Source organism: Aythya fuligula, chromosome 1 (genome assembly GCF_009819795.1).
Source record: "Aythya fuligula isolate bAytFul2 chromosome 1, bAytFul2.pri, whole genome shotgun sequence".
In the NCBI taxonomy this organism is placed as follows: Eukaryota; Metazoa; Chordata; class Aves; order Anseriformes; family Anatidae; genus Aythya; species Aythya fuligula.
This window is the reverse complement of record NC_045559.1, coordinates 150,381,151-150,398,299: the sequence shown is the minus strand read 5'-3', so window position 1 is coordinate 150,398,299 and position 17,149 is coordinate 150,381,151. Positions and strand designations below refer to the sequence as shown.

The 17,149-nt window shown below is 36.9% G+C and overlaps 1 protein-coding gene across 1 annotated transcript in view; it reads left to right on the top strand.

The window, feature by feature from the left end:
* The window catches only part of ITGBL1 (integrin subunit beta like 1), a 147,663-nt gene extending 131,551 nt beyond the window's left edge, over positions 1 to 16,112 (top strand). The window contains exons 9-12 of the mRNA XM_032202893.1: positions 6,890 to 7,036; positions 12,278 to 12,391; positions 13,920 to 14,034; positions 14,531 to 16,112. Coding sequence (XP_032058784.1) covers positions 6,890 to 7,036; positions 12,278 to 12,391; positions 13,920 to 14,011 — 353 coding nt within the window. The 3' untranslated portion in view covers positions 14,012 to 14,034; positions 14,531 to 16,112. The remainder of the gene's footprint in view (positions 1 to 6,889; positions 7,037 to 12,277; positions 12,392 to 13,919; positions 14,035 to 14,530) is intronic.
* The last annotated feature ends 1,037 nt before the right edge of the window (positions 16,113 to 17,149 follow it).

The following is a 17,149-nucleotide window of genomic DNA, read 5'->3' as shown; positions in this document are numbered from 1 at the left end:
CTAAGTAATTTGATTCAGACTACATGCTGACTTCCTTTTTTGGAAGATAACTATGCATTATTATATGGTAAAGATATACTACAAAAATGGTTAATTATTTTTAATGAAGGTTTCTAGGTCCATACTGCAGAAATCATGAATGACATTTATTCTCTCATCTGTGCAGTGAGGCAGAAACATGACATTTTCAGATGGCATGTTCTTAGGAGACCAGTAAGGCCATAACCATAAAAATGAGAAAACTATGATTAATGATATGCTTCATTAAGCAAAGCTAACTTTTAATACTATAGTGCAGTTGCTGTTAGACAATTTCCTCATTTCTTGCAGTAATACTGCTTCACGGTAACAGAAGTATATAGGACATAGTACAGCTAAAATGCTTAGGAACACCAAATAGGAAAGAAAAAATGATACCAGCCTATCTTCCAACCACAGACAGCTTTTGAAACTGGCGGGTCTGAAAGTTCAGAAATAAGAATTCAACTCCTGACTACTATGAATTTCACAGACTATATGGGGCAGTTGAAAGCCTTCAATTTTCCAAACACAGGTACTATGTATGATTTCCAATGCCCAGAGTTATCCTACCTGACTCCAGTGTGGCTCTACAAGGACACAGGGAGACCTGTGTAGTTGCCATGAGGAAATCCTTGATATTTTAGGCTATGTCAAATGGTGCTAGGCATCTGAACTGAACTCATAATTTCTCTTTGGTTCCTGTTGTGTGCAAATAACATTATTTTTTTTCTTCCCCATCTTTTCAATAGTAAACTCTTCAGAGCAGGGGACTAAGTTCTCTTGATTGAGAAATCTGAAGTACCAGTCTTTGTTACAAAATTCACTAGAATTTTTATGCTATTTAGTAGAGATTTTGATGACGTTTGTTACTGAAAAATGAATGCTGATGATTCTCTTGGGGAAAAAAAAAATCAAACACATGCTTAGAGGGTAAAACTGGTGCTGAAAAAAGGAAGTACAAATGACCATATGGTAACACTAAGTAGAGAGTCAGCGATTCAAAGCCTATGTCCTTGCTCTTAACTGCATCATCCTAGCTCTGAGGCACATCCAGGGGCAACAACAAATATATTCAAAAGGTAGCCAGTGCATGTACTAATGTGCATGGTGTATTCTGTATTAAATTCAGTTGGTTTTACTTGGCTCAGTATTTCATATTTTTTCTTTTAAATGTACTACAGATTTCTGTCCTGGTCACACAGACATTCGTGTAGGTGAGACTTCACATAGATGCATAGAGAATTTAGCTTGTTCAGCTTTTAAGACAGCATAAAACATGATTTAGGATTGGAATAAGCTTTCTAATTGAATCTTACTGTTGAAATGAGCAATAAATAAATTGCTAATGCATCAGTATTTAAGTTGACTAATAGATACTAATTCACAAAGGCCAAAAGGGGCTTATACGTTGAACTTTATATATTAGACTATACAGAGTCATTAGACTACAGCCATTACACTATACACAGGTTTCGCTTCTGTTGAAGTCTGTGTACTTTGTGCAGCTAAAGCCTGTCTCTGAGAAGGGCATCCATCTGTGCTCTGAAGACTAAGAGATGGGCAGCCTATGTCAACATCACAAATAAGTTTGTTCCAATAATGATCATCCTGGTGTAACTGCTGTTTCATTTCTGAGATGAATTTGCCAGTATCAGCTTTTCTCTCTAGTTCTTGCTTTGTCTTTCTGTGGTAGGTTTGTTTTTTTTTTTTTTTCTTCTTCCCAGGCTACAGATACAAATCTTTGAAGGTCTTTCAACAAGCCATTTTCTCTGCCTTTTGAATTCTTTCTTTGGAACTTTTTTGGGTCTTTTCCAAGTTTTTCAAAATCTCTTGAAATATGGATTATCACAGTGAGTTTCCATCTCATCAGTGCTCTAAATGTTTCTACTCACTTCTGTTCCAACTCAGTTCTCTCCTCTTACATGCATATGGGGATTGCATTAGATCTTTTCACTGCAGCATTCCACTGGATGTTTCTGTTGAGTTACCTGTCTGTTGCGTTCCTCAAGCTGGAGCTACAGTCCACCTTTACTAGACTTGGACAACACTAAGCAAACTATTATGAAAATAATAGACAATCAGTATTTTGTTTCAGATTTTTGTTAGGTTTCTCTGACTGTAGTTGTCACAGCTGTTCCAGTCTCCTGGCATTCTCCTGGCATTCCAAGATTCAATAAAAATAAAAGTGATCAAGTACTTTTTTTTAAATCAACTCTTTTAGTATATGCAGGCAGGTTAGAAATACTTCTCCCAACAGAAGATTTTTAATATTCTTTTATGTTAATAATATAATGGAAAATACTTTACTATTCTTGGGTAATAAAAAAAAAAGATCCTGTTTATATTTAAATATATTGAGAAATATTTGTTTCATTTACTGTTTCATTCTAAATCGAGGATTTTGCATTCTGCTGAGATTTTTCATATTCCTAAAACACTTTTAAAATCTGTTATTCATCCAGTTATTATTTTTTTGGCATCTCTTTGGTTTTTATTATGTCAGTTTTATTCAGAACCAAAGAACCAAATTTTTATTTATATTCGTTGATATCTATTTCATCATTCTTGCTTTGGCTGTACAGACTTCTCATTCCTAACTAGTAGAGTTAGTGGAGTCTGACAACATTTGGAGTTGACTGCATGTGTTCTCTGGAACTGAAGTTCCCCGCAGCCATACAATTTTCTTTCTAAGCATGGTAAGAAATAACTCATTTCAATGTCTAAGTTGATTTGGGTCAATCGGGGTTACCAATTACCTCTGCTAGTAATCTGTCTAAGCTTTTTTTTTTTTTTGTCGCTGCATTCATCTTTCACATTTAAATCTTGTGGTTATTGGATTTATTGATAATTCTAAAAAAAGTGACAGGTTTTTTAATATGATCTTTTCCTCTCCTTTGCCTCACTATCAGTCTTATTTTTTCTACTGAAGATTAATGTTTAAAACATTCTTATTACATATTTAAATGTTCATTAACACTGATTTTTATGAATGAAGATTTATAGTCTCAGAGCCATTGCAGTATGCAACTTGTTTGTGATTTTAATTTGTGTTTTATGTTAAGTCTGAATTGATGATAGACCAACACTTTCCAGTAAATCTGTTTGATCTGAACAGTTAAATCAGTATTTCATCATGTTAGCCAGTTCAGTTGGGCTGAACTTTACACATCCAATTAGAGATTTTCCTTTTGTCCTTTGCTTTTTCTGTGATTGCTGTATTCTTGAATTTGAAACTCCTCCATGAAGAGAATTATCTTCAGATCTAAAAGGACCTTACATGCTTTTTGTTGCTGTTGTTCATTATTTTGAGAGTCTGAGATTCATTGGAATGAAACTGGGACACTTTCAAAATAATTTGAATATTGAATTTCACTGAAAGCAATGGTTATGATGTTTTGGCCCTTTTTTTTTCATTGGCTTGTTCAGCCATCTTTAGACAAATGCAAAGACTGTCTGCAAGTAAGATATACATAACTGGACCAAATAAAGCAGTTATTTACAGGCTAGCATATGCGGAAGACAGTGAGGAATTAACAAGCATTGGGCTAAGCACTTGCATGCTCACTACCCAGGTGGATCATCAGGCCCCCAAAGAGCTGCAGCTGCCTGAGCTGGCATCATCCAGGAGGGGACAGGCCAGCTGCCACGGCTTCCACAGAGACCCCACAGTCCTGAGGAGCTGCCACAAGCCTCAGCCTCCACTCCACTGTAGCACTGATGGTTCAGCCTGGGTCTCCTGGCTGCAAATATACCACTCAGCAGCACCCCCAGGCTCTGCCCATTAGGTCTCACAAAATTTCAGTATGAAGATGTAGGTCATGCAGCCAGGACAGACTAAAGTTGGCCTCAGTGCCTTTGGACATGGGTAGCAATGGACCTAGCAGGGCAGGGTGGAAGCTTGCAGCAGGGGCTACAGAGAGAGCATCATAATAGTGAAAACTATTGCCCTTTGGTTTCTTCTTCCACCAGAAATGGAAGCCCAACATCTTGAAAGATTTGCAAATAAGTCGGAGGAGACATCTGAATATATTGTAGAGAGAAAATCTAATTGAGAGAGATGTAGATAAGTCTTTGATGATTCCTGTTCCAGTAATTCCAGCATTGTCTCATCTCACCTCACCTCACATCTCATCTCACCTCATAATATAGTAAATATTATTTGAGTAAATTACACTCCTCAAGACAAAAGAGTTTTTTATGCTTTGGGGATTTATATGGTTGTACTGGGTGTAGTGATTGCACAGTGGTCTCTGTGAGATGAGAAGCTGCCCCGCGTTGTGCACAGCCAGTTCCAGCTGGCTCTAGAAGGGAGGGTCAAACCCAAAAAAAAAAAAAAAAAAAAAAAAAAGCATTTAAATGTTATGTGGGAAATTGTGGGGAATTATTTTAAGTTTTATTTGCTGAAAATTAATGGATTATTTGTTACCTTTTTATTTGACTTGCATGAAGGCTTTACAGACATGACCATTCTGTGCATACTTTAAATCATAATGACTGTAGAAGAATGAAGCAAAATTATTTCCTTGGTTAAATAAGCATGGATTTCTTACTATTCTTTGCTAAAATGAGTACAAGTATTTCTATCTCCATAAATAATTTTCCAACACCTAAATCAAGTTGAGCATTTTGCTCTTCAGTAATTGATGTATTCTTAAATCTAATCTGTATGTTGCTAAGAAAAGAATTAACAAGGCAGATAAAAATGCTCTGACAGTAGCTTATCCATAGTAAGTTTTTGTAGACCATTGTATGCCATCTAACTGGAAGCAACATATGGGAAATTATGTCTGCTTGTTTTCTTCGTCTTGTGTTTTGGTTTGTGGTATAGATGTTGTTTCCCAGTCCAACACAGAAGCTAAAGTAGCATCAAGTGTCTATTATTAATAGCTATCGATGTATAGTATTTGATATATGTTAAATGCATATATGTAAATTTTTAATTCCTGAATGTCAGTTGCAAAAGTGGGCTAGAATACTCTCATAATAAAGCTGTGTCATTGTTACTGAGCATTTACATTTCTGTAGGTAAGCAGACCAAAGAAATAAGGAGCAATCAATACACAATCTGGGCTATGAAAATGACATTTACATGGCTGTAAATATGAACAGCTCCAAGATTTTGGAGGTTCCAGTATTTTCTATTTTAAATTAGTGAAGTATTTGGCTATCAGTAAAACCTTAATGAATTCCACTTGCTGCAACTACAAGATTTGTCTCTCTTTTGCACTGCTATCAGTACCGCCTCCTGGTTTACAAAGTCAAGTTGCAGTGTTGCCTCACCAGAAGAACACAAATCAGAAAAGTAAATTGCTGGTTTGCTTCTTTGCATCCTACAGCTCAGTGCTTTGCCAGATACTCCTATTGCTTTTTGCTTTTTCCTTTCTTCCCAGCTCCCAGATTATCTCAGTTCCTTCATTTCCACTCCCGTTGCCCTACATAACTGGTGGGATAGGACAAAAGTCAGTGGTATATATAATTTGCTTCTTTTAAGCCCAGCAAACTGAACAGCTAAGGATTTATTTTATTTTATTTTTCCAGAGAAATACAAATCTGTGTTGAAAAGTGAAATGCTGGTTGGGAGACATTTCTTCTTTTTCCCATTTTACATTTCTGTACTGTCTGCATTTGCTGATATTTTTTCCTTCTTCTAGCTTTTCACCTTAGTTTAGTATTTGACATTTTTTTTTCCCTTCAAACAAATAAGTCTCAAAAAATCTATCTATCTATCTATCTATCTATCTATCTATCTATCTATCTATCTATATTTTTTCCTTAAATCAATTATACCATCTAGGCTCTGTATTTGAATGATGTTCTAGGGTTTCTTTGGCTTTTCCCTCACTTGTCATTACCACTTCTTCTTCCACTATGATTTCACAATCTATTTCTGTCCAGTTACCCTCCATTCTATGTTTTGTTTTCTAGTCCCTCTTTTCTTTCTGTCCTTTCATTTCACCCTCATTCCCCCCTTGTTATTAAGCACCTTTTGAGAGCTGTCCTCATTACTATATTTTTCTTCTGCTTGTCCACTTTCCCTCTCACTCAGGCTTCTTGTCTCAGTTTGGGAATTGAAGTCTATCTGTGCCCACCTAGTAGTTGTATCTGCCTTCTTCTTCAAAGGCCTTCCTTGGTGCCATACAGTTATATGATCTGGAGGATGCTCTGGTCTCTTCCTCCTCCTTGCTTCTTCCTCAGTATTTCATTACAGTATCAGGATTGAAAGTGGCAAACTTTTTTTAAACTTCTGAGCTGAGATAGGGGTATGTGTAGAAGAGATGCAGAAGAGAAACAGGATTTCGTTAGGGTGGTGAGAGCAACTATTTGTAGGGTCCCTGGTTTTAGGTACAGCCAGTTTTAGAAAGTGCACAAGAGCCTGGTGTAATGATCTTCATCCTCCATCAGATTTCTGCATGAGTTAATCTATAGTAATTGCAGAGTATGCTGAGTCCAGACTTTGCACATCAGCCGCTCCACTCACTACAGCAGATAACCAGCAGTAATGGGCTGCTGGAGGAGATTGCAGCTTTTACAGCCCTTGTCTGCTCTGCTGTGTGCTGCACTTCAGTCAGCCCTGAGCTGGGGTCTGCTTCTTCAGGTGATAGCATGGTATATGCAATTGAGATTTCAATATGGGGCTGCAGAATAAAAGACATGGGAGGGAAGGGGTTGTGTCTGTCTTCAGTAGGTTGTGGATTATGGAGTATCCTATAATGCTGAGTTGATGCTTAGCTTTCAGGATGAGGGAAGATTTTCAGCATGTAGGAAAGAAATGGAAAAAGATCTGGAGGCGGTGAGCCATACCTATGCTATTCAGTATGTCACTGTTTTCTGCTTGTTTTACTCATAACCTACCTTGGTGTCATTACAGGCCATGGCATCTGCTCCTGCGGCCGATGCATTTGCCAGAATGGGTGGTTTGGAAAGCTTTGCCAGCATTCAAGGAAATGCAACATGACAGAAGAGGAGAGCAGAAGTCTTTGCGAGTCAGAGGATGGTGTATTATGCTCGGGGAAAGGTAAGAACTTGCAGCTGAGCTACCCTATGGCAGTGCCCTGGCAGAAGAAAATGATCACATTCTGGCAGACTAATGTGTGTGGCAGTGGGTTGTTGTTTAGTAACCCTTTCTTTAAAAGGCACATTTTATTAAAAGGATGTTACATTCAGCTCTGTAATGCACTTACATCCATTTTGTCAACACCCACCACAGCCGTGCATGCTTAAAAGTGTTGGTCTCCTATGCAATTTGTTAATAGCAGATAATTTCCTGTATGTGTTTATCTGACGCTCTGTGTCGAGCAGCTGTACATTATAATCTAAATGTTGGTGCTCCATTCAATCAGAGGGACAGGATAACACTGTGGTGGACAAGATGGCAAATCTAATATCTCAGACAACAGTAAGTGGGGGAGTGTGTTTAGCAGCAACATTTGATATGGTTAACCTCCCTCCCGCAGCACAGCAGCAAAAGAGGGGTAGACATTGTCAGCCTCCATGACAGAGCCCCACAGACTCTCTCATTTTCTGCTTTTTATTCAGATGGTTGCATCAGCTTCGGTTCAGTTATAAAAGAAAATGCCAGAGGGATAAATAAAATTTAGAAAATATTCATAATTAACTGAAATTGTTCTCTGAGATTTTTACCTTGCAGTCTTTCAAGCTTGGACATTGCATTACTGGAAAGAGGGTTTTTTCGCTCCCCCATGGTGCAAGCTATCTGTTTTTTATATAAAAGGTCTAAAAGTGAAGAGACAGAAAATAGGTGGTGGGAGTATTTGGAGGATAGAATGCACCTGGACATGGATGTGACATTTCCTCTGCCCATATATCCATTGCATGGGGAAGATATTATCTTACCTGCAAGCTGGAAAAAACAAGTAGGAACCTTCTACATCAGGCAGATTTCCAGTTGTCCCTTCTGGTAACTTTTATTTCCATGCAAAGGAAATGTATATGGGGTTTTCAGCCTGACCTTCTTCCATCTGTTTTATTACTTGTCAGAATTCCCCCCAATGCACCATTTCATTTGGTTTTCCTACAGCTGGTGCAAAGCCATAGAAACTGAGGAAGTTGCACTGTTGCTCTGTTGCTTCCAGAAGATATGGCTATCTTTAAATAAGTGTATATGAAATAGAATACTGACTTACCGGAGAATGGGAGTTACTCCATTTTACTGCAGAAGCTAACTTTTCTCTTCATAGCCTTGGTCTCCTTTCGAATCTTTGTATAAACCATGAAGGTGAGCAAACATGCTTAAAATCAATAAAATACACCATATTGGATTCTAAATAAATGTAAACATGAAAAATGATCTTGAAATTTAAAATATTTGTATTATCTATCTGCCATCTTTCTGTAAGGATGGCTTGGAGCTATTTTTTCCAGCCCGTGGGTTTTGCTCTGTCAGCAAGTAACTTTGAGCATATATATCAGGGCTACAAAATAAACTTGAGGCTGTGGTAGCAGATCATCTGGTAGGAATTTGCAGAGACATCAAGGATTTTTTTCTCCCTGTTTGCTAGGCTGCCTGGGGAGTGGTTTGGGATCTGGTCACTGATGTAGGCTGGAGCAGTCTGAAAATTGCTCTAAGTTATGCCCAGCTGCATGCAAACAGTGCTTTTAAACTTGGCTGCAAGAATGGAGGCTCCAAAGGCCCAGGTTCTCTACTGTTTTAGTGCACTGTTGAATCATGGGAATTGCAAACCTGGCCCTAAATCCATATTCATGAACACTGGTGGGATTTTTTTCTTAAGTTTCTTTGGCCTCTAAGCACAGCAAAGCTTCCAGTGTGATGGAAAGTGTCCCTCAGGACAGTCAATGTAACATAGTTTTGCCAAATGAGATGCTAGAACAACTTTATTGTGGAAACAGCTGGGCATATGCAAGTGCCTGCTCCAGCAGAGGAGTATCTATGGAAGATAATTTGCAGTGGTATGTAGCCAATGAACATGCAAGAGGCAAATTGCAGTGCTTAGACAAGTTCTAATGTTAGGCACTGATTTTTTTTTCCTTCAGTACTTCAGACTTGGGGAGCAATCTGTTTCCTTTATTGATGGTGCCTGTGTTTCCTGTGGAGGACAGGAGAGGCATTTAGTGAATGGAAGGGTTGATCTAGTCCACCTAAATAAGGGTTACTGGGCACTTTTCCACCTTTGGGTGGGATCCCAAACCTACTTCAACTTTCCAGCTGTGGTAGGCTAAAGCGGGCGGCACTTTCATAGCCATAAGGATTCAGTTGTGAGGAGGAGACTGCTACCTCATGCATCTTCTCTGAGCAGGAAGGGGATTACAGGCAAAGACAGACAAATTTCTCAAAACTTTTTTTCTGTCTATCATTATTATTATTATTATTATTATTAATTATTATTTATTATGTATTATTTATTATTTAGGTATATCTATTCTTGATGCTTAAATATGCCTGGAACATATGTCTTACTGGGTGCCCATACTTTAAAATGTTGTTCATAGCTAGTGTGACTGGCAATGTCTAGAGGCCAAAAATAAAAAATGGTTCTTCCTGTTTCAGTGCATTAAGCAATAATTACTGGTCCAATAACAGAGAATTCAGAACCTGTGCACTAATGAGAATGCAGTGTTTGTTATTTCCATCTTTGCTGGAAACCTAGCCAAGGTATGCAAGTGCTATAATGGATTGAGGGAGCTTGAGTTTCTGTGTTGGTTTTAATTGTCTAAGGAGTCATGGTTTTCAGCAGGTAACTGCTGCACACTTGTAGAAAATTACACTCTGTAAATATAAGCAAAGTTGGACATCCACATTCCTAGGCTGTTTTCAGAATCTTGGCTTACTGACTGTGCCACCTGTAGTAAAAGCTCTTCCCAAGGAAAACAGCAACACCCACTATACTGCTGCCTCCCTGGCAGTAAATGTAGGGCTGCAGATGGCTACTGTAATGGTGCAGGACACGCAGGCTAAGTAATGAGCCAAATCTCATCCAAGAGGATCTGGCCGGCATCCCAGGGAACACCCCGCAACTCATTAGACTCGTTTTAATTAAACTGAGGAGGCTCCCAGAGCAGCATGCCCTGTTCAGGGAAAAGACTTGATACATTCATTCTCCCTAACAGATTTTACGTTGTGAAGCCTGATCTTTCTTGCTTGATTTGGCATTAAATTTCCTGTATCTTCTGCAAAATAGTTTTAAAACATTGTGAACATCCATCAGTGTTTGCTTATGCAGAATCACTTCAGGTTTCTTACAATGCCATGATTTTACTAACTATTTTAATTTCACTAAAACTCTCATACTATTCATCACTATTTTCGGCTGTCAGTACCTTTTAGCTTTTATAAACAGGGATATCTGCTTTGATGACTCTCAAGTATGTCTTAGTGTAGCTTCTATAGAGTGGCCATGCAATATATATGCAATTCTCCATTGCCTATTTGTGTAATGTCATTTTTTATTATTATAAGGAATGTCAATATTTTCTATGCTGATGGCACAGTAAGCAATACACACTGAACCCACAGAAAAAATACTTAACCAAATATGCCCATTCCCAAATGTTCCAATCATTAGTTCTTCCACTGTAAGTTTACATGTTCCAGGTTAAAACAGTTCTCTAAAAGTAGGCATTGAGTTAATTTTTGTCAACTTACAATAAACTGAATAAATGAGTTAAATTTTAATGAAAAAAATAGATACTCTGCTGAGGCTGCTCCAAAGTTTTAAAGAATTAAGTTTCATTGATCAGAGAGACTTTAGCGCTTATGGAAAAAACTGGGAAAATTGTTTGACGTCGACAAATCCACATTTGGGTTTGGATTTTATTCAGAGGTCAGTGAAAGGAATGGAAAGGTGTCTTAGCCCCTATTAAGTAACCCATGCATTCTGTTTAAGTTATGTTCTGACAGAATCAACATCTCTCTATATTTTTTTTAATCATGCATTAAAGAAATTGGTGTCTTTGTGCTGTAATCATTCTGGAAATATTGCAAAAAGGTGTGATTTTCAACAGCATCTAACTCATTTATAAGTATATCCTGTTAAAGGTCAACAGCTTCTTTGGTCACTTTAAACTCCACTTCCCGTAACTGAAAGCTGCAAATGTATTCTTTGTTATCATTTATTTGGGGTGGGTTTCTTTTTTTAGAGCTTTTTGTATAGTTTTGTTTTGCTGTGTGCTGTAACATCCTTTTAGAGCTAGGTCCACAAAAGAATTTTTGCTCAAAGGATTTTTTGCTAAGCTCCTCACCTTGGCATTTAAGTATCTGAACTCTGTATAGAGAAGGAGGTTCCAGCAGCTGAGGATGGGCTTCATAAAAGCCAGCTTTCTTCAGGCAAATGTTGCAGTCAGACAGGAGGAAATAACCAGTGGCATTTATAGTTGCAGAAAAGCCTCTCTCAGACCCTTCTGAAACTATAGACTTCTCAACTTATGATTGTCCAGGGGCAACTGCCCTTTTTCAGGATTCAGAGCCATGAACCTTCTCCTGAAGATAGGGATGTCTCTTGAGTTTTTCCTTAAAGGGAGGTTTCTGGTTCTACCCCACTTCTTGGTGGGTTATGGGTGGTGTTACCCAAATGTCACCACAGAGTCCCTGCTTTGCTTGGGGAGATGCAACCTGACATCCCTGGAGAGGAGGAGAACAGTTTATCCCAACAACAGGCATTGGGGTACTCTGCAGGAATAAGCAAACAGCTGAACCATAACTATGTGGACAAACACTTCCTGACCTGGAGAAAATATTTAGTTATTCCATAGGAGGTGGAGCAGCGTAATTTGTGATGTTGAAGATTTTTTGGGTCTAAATGGTAGACTTTGGGTCTTTTGTAGGCACATCCCTAAGGGCATTAGATGTGGAGGGCCATTTTCTTCTTGGTATGATTTTATTGCCTTCAGTAACAGTGGGTCAAGGACAATTTGAGCTTTTTCTAGTCAAAAAAGAAAGAAAAAAAAAAACACACATAAAAAAAAAAAAGTTTCTGGGAAGACTGGCCCTGATTGTAGGTCTCGGAAACCAAAGGAAAGCTTCAAAGTGTGAGTCCTGATTAAGTGAAAAAGCAGAATGAAAGCATTAGGAGGAACGTCCTGCCATACTCATGGTGACTTTGAAAGAATCCTTTTATTCAAAAAGCTTTTAGCTTGATTATTTTCTTTTATACAATAGCTTCTTAGGTAGCAATTTTGTGCATGTGTGTGTGCGTGTGTGCACGCATGTCTGGGGATGTTATTTTCTAGCCTGAAAATGACAGTGCTCTTTGACTGTGAGTAATAATCTTTGTGATTTCAGGTTCCTGCCACTGTGGAAAGTGCATCTGTTCACCACAGGAATGGTACATTTCGGGCGATTTCTGTGAATGTGATGACAGAGACTGTGACAAACATGATGGTCTCATTTGCACAGGTGCAGTACGGGCTAACACTTAATTGCTCTAAGAAACAAACAGCACTGATGGAAATTGTTAGACAAAGCCCATCTTCTTTCTCCACTGATGGAGGAAGTGCATTTGTGGGTTATTCAAACACACTGTAATTGTTTCTTCATGCAGTGTGATAATCAACTTAAGATTTCAAATCAACATTTGAAAGTCTGAGTATGAATTAAAATAAGTACAACAGCTATGAAATCTATCCACAGTTTCCATTGTAGTAGACTACAATTGACTCTTCTTTGACAAAGAACTTTTAGTGGCAGCATTGTCATCATAAGATTTCTTTAACTTTTGCTCTTGTGCTGGATTTTCTATGTGTGTAATACATGTATGTCACAGAAAACATTCGCTCGGCTGATGATCTTTGGTAGGTGAGAGGCATAGAGGCATTGGTTAGGGGATATTCCTTCAATCAGACAGTTCTCAGTGAGAGGGTGAAATACCTGACAGTTTTCTTATGACGTGATGGCCAGTGATTAAAGTGGTGTCATCCTAACATTGTCCAAGTATTCAGGTGGCAGATGCAAATAAAATTGGGCAGGCTGCCAGCAAACACTCATGACAAATCTGGTGACAGGCAGTAACAAGGGAATTGTTAAATTAACTTGCTCGCTGCTTCCTGTTACAGATCTTAATTTTAGAAAATCTTTGCTGAGCAATTATTAGCTGTGGAGGAAATCTGTGAGATGGTTAGAGTCAGGCTGACAGTAGTAAACTGTGTTCACAAATGTGGTGTCCCAGCTAGTCCAATTAGCAAGGGTCCTTTTCTGGGCCATGTAGCCAGTACAGAAGCAACAAAAGCCTGATTCGTAGTGGCAGTGGGCATTCACAGATCTTCATAGAGTCGGTAGGAAGAGCATCTCACATCAGAAACCCAGTCTGTAGAGCTCTCCAGCTGAACATCCAGGAGTCATGAAAATTATTGAAATAACATCAAAATATGGGTCTCAGTACTTAATGTTTCCCCTTTGCAAAACAGTACCAATGCATTTTTCATCTAATAGAGAGCTTGATAATATTTGTATAACACTTCTGAGAATTTAGGTCTAAAGTTTTTCAGGTTCAAAGGGATATTTTTGTTAATATTCTGTTTGTAACATTTTATCTCTGTGTCATCATTAAAAATTTTTTTTGTTTCTTCTTGTACCTCAACATACAGTGTGAAACAGCGAGCCTCAACAGCTGGGTGCAAATAGCAGTGGCATAATTACAATATTTGCAATTCTGCTGATGGCATTATTGAGAGAATGCCTATTAATTACATGTAAATGTGGGTTTGAGGGTTTGAGGTGGCTTCTTAATGCAATGGTGGAATAATTGCTTCCTTCCACAAAAAAAAAAAAGAAAAAAAAAAAAGTAAAAAAAAAAGTTGGGGGAATAATAAAGGAACAATGCACCTCCTTTAACATGGCTTTTTCCTCCTCATAAAACACATTCTGATGTAGCACATTTCAATAATGGTAATTGCCCTTTATTCATTCTTTATTCATTCTGTTCTAGGCAATGGTGTTTGTAACTGTGGAAACTGCGAATGCTGGGAAGGATGGAATGGAAATGCTTGTGAAATCTGGCTGGGGACAGAGTACCCTTAACAAAGGACACCAGAGACTTAGAGGTTGTTTTTTTTTTTTTTTTTTTTTTTTTTTTTTTGTCTGAATATTCTTTAGGCTGCTAGAGCATTTAATTTGGAAGCACATATACATGGGTGTAAATACTCTAGAACAGTAATGTGAGAGTCTGCTCCTTAAAGAAATGAATGAGAAAACTAATAATAATAATAATAATTTTGGAGCAGGATAGTCCAAGCTCTATATGCTGAAATTATAAAAAAAAATGGTCATCTACAGTGCTTCAGTAACTTCGGTGGAGCTGAGATTATACCCCTAATGCCTATTTCTAAAGCAATCTTTGGGGAAAAGTGTGAGAAACCCTTTTATTTTTACGTTATCTATTTGGTTGATGGCTCTCCCTATCAGTATGCAACAGTATTGCAGTATAAGAGTAGCACTAGTTAAGTATTTGTCAAATACTTAATTTGATTAACTTTACACTGTTTATCAAATACTTTGTTTGAACCTGTTTTCTTTCTAACCATCCTGATTATTCCCTAGATCCAGAAGAAGCAGTAAAGAAGCTTATCAAAACATTATTTTTTTAGTCAAAGAATTGTATTTGTATAACTGATGTTCAGTTACATGACAACCACAGACTGAAAACCCAAAATGTTTGAAGAAACCCTTGTCTGCAAAAGAACTTCTTAGTTTCTGTTAGAGTGTCATAAGTTGGTTATCCATTCTACATACTACAATACTTTTAAATGCATAACCTATAGAAGTATAAGGAATTAAACTAATAAAGAAATAAATGTATGATTAGCTATTCCAAATATATAACCTGCATCTCACATGTACTTTCCTCATACTGTTTTATGTATGTATAGCTGTCTAGTCCTTTTGAAAGTAAAGCAAATGAAAATTTGTTATACTAATAACTTTTAGGATGACAATTCTGTATGCTATTAGAAATCACTGCTTGGAACAGATTGCACTGTCACACATGGTATTCATTGAATTTCACTGTTTTCAAAGAAGTTGGGAGCCTGAAGGTCAACTGACCTGCAAAATCAGATGTGGTGTGCGGTAGTCTGGTCTCTGCCAACGATGCTCAAACAAGTAATTGAAGTTTTAATACAGTAAATACAAACAAAGCAGTGGTATGAACAAAAATTTTATTTTTATTTTCAATGATGATATGCTCAGTGTGAAATTCACATTGAGTTATGAACGATGCACAACTATTGGGACTTCCCTAACTTATTTACATATGAGTCTCTTTTTTTTTTTTTTTGTTTTTTTGTTTTAATACATGTAGATTTGGCAGCCCTTTAATTCCTTAGAGCAAAAAAATACATACATTTTAGTTTCAAAAGTGTTTACATTTTGTGAAGTCATGATTGAGCAAGAAATTGCTTAAATGTTTTGAAAATACTTCTTTTTAATATCAAACTAGCATTGTGGTTTAGGTGCCAAGGTTCTGATTTTTGAAGAGGTACATGACTCAGAAATAAGGGAACTATAATATCATTTGAAAAAGGTATTTCCATTATTCATCTAGAAATCTGTTTTCTTTTAGAAAGGACAATTTTGAAATAGGAAAATACAATGGTACAGAACATATAATAAAATGCAAAAAAATTGAATGAATGTATTTAGTCACTTTCATTATTCCCCCTTCACATGTAACTTTATCTTTCCCATTTTTTTTCCTTAACCTGAATTCTTTTTTTCTAAAAGTGAAGCTTGTGAAACCTATGTTCTCAGGGAGGCATAGTAACCAAATCACCAAATAACCATGCATAACTTTAGGAGTTATGCACAAGACATGTATCCCAAAGCTGCTAACTGCTCTCTTTTTAGATAACCAAAATATCAGGCAGAGTTCTAAAATGTATTGATACAGGATTAAGAAACTTCAAAGTAAAATTCATCTTGAAATAATTATTTATATTTTATACTTATAACCCTTAAACTGTGTACAGATTAATAGAAATATTTTCTTAAATTCTAACATATATTCGTTTCGTCAGCCCTGGTATCTGGATAGCACAGGTTATTGAGTTTGTTTGTATTTATGAATACTGCTGACAATCCTCTTATAATTGGTGTTTTTTCACGTATATATTTTTCTGCTGAGTCAGAGAGCAAACAATGAAAAATATAATGTTGTATTTGATTTCCTTCTGTTTGTATTTAGTATTGTAATAACAGAAATATTCTGTGATTCTGTGATAATAAAAACGCTTTCTAGATTCATTGCATGCTTTTGTCTTGTTTACTGGTATGACAAACAGATTTATTTATACGTACCATAGATCAGCCTTGGAATTCCAGGTACTCATGTCCATAAAAAAAAAAAAAAAAAAAAAAAAAGCTTCTATAGAGGGTTACAATGTCCCATTTTATGTATTTTACTTTGTAGTTTGCTTTCATTTAAAATTTATATACTTAGTGTAAGATTATTCTGTTTTGTTTTGTTTGTTTGTTGGTTGTTGTTTTAAATCAAAGTCAACATTTTGGCTGTTGAGTGGATTACATGGCCATAGAATTTCAAAAGTGTTATCCACATTTTTTGTTAAGGTATATATGGGAAAACATTAGAACATTCTAAGACAACTATTGTCAGTGGCTAATTAAAATGTAAATTATCAAATCAAATGGTGCTATCACTATAAACCTTAAGATATTTTCTAAGACTGCTAAAATATAATGAATACATATTTTCCTTTCAAATTTTTATTCTGTTTCTTATTATGTTGTTTGAACATTCCTCCCACCCCCTTCATGCTGAGGTAACTGGTGATAGGACTCCCAGCAGTTCTGTTTTGTGGCTCATTTCCTCACTGGAAAAATGAGAACGGAAGAAATAAGATTATTATTCTGCATATGTGAAAATAATAGCTGTATTAATAAATTGTGATTTTTAACACCTCATTCCCTGTGACAGGAGTTCCAGATACATAAACAGTAAAAGAGGGAAAAGGCGCAAGGGACTGAAACATACTGGCTGATTCTTTCTATGTGGTGGATGTAAAAACTTGCTTCCAAGGCCAGTGGCAAAAGGTGTCTGTAGGTGGTGAAAACAAATTGGGTAAATGGGGAGTTCATTATGGATAGTTTGATAAAGCTTATAAACAATGATACTGTACCCTTGCTTTGTTCTGGTAGAAAGAA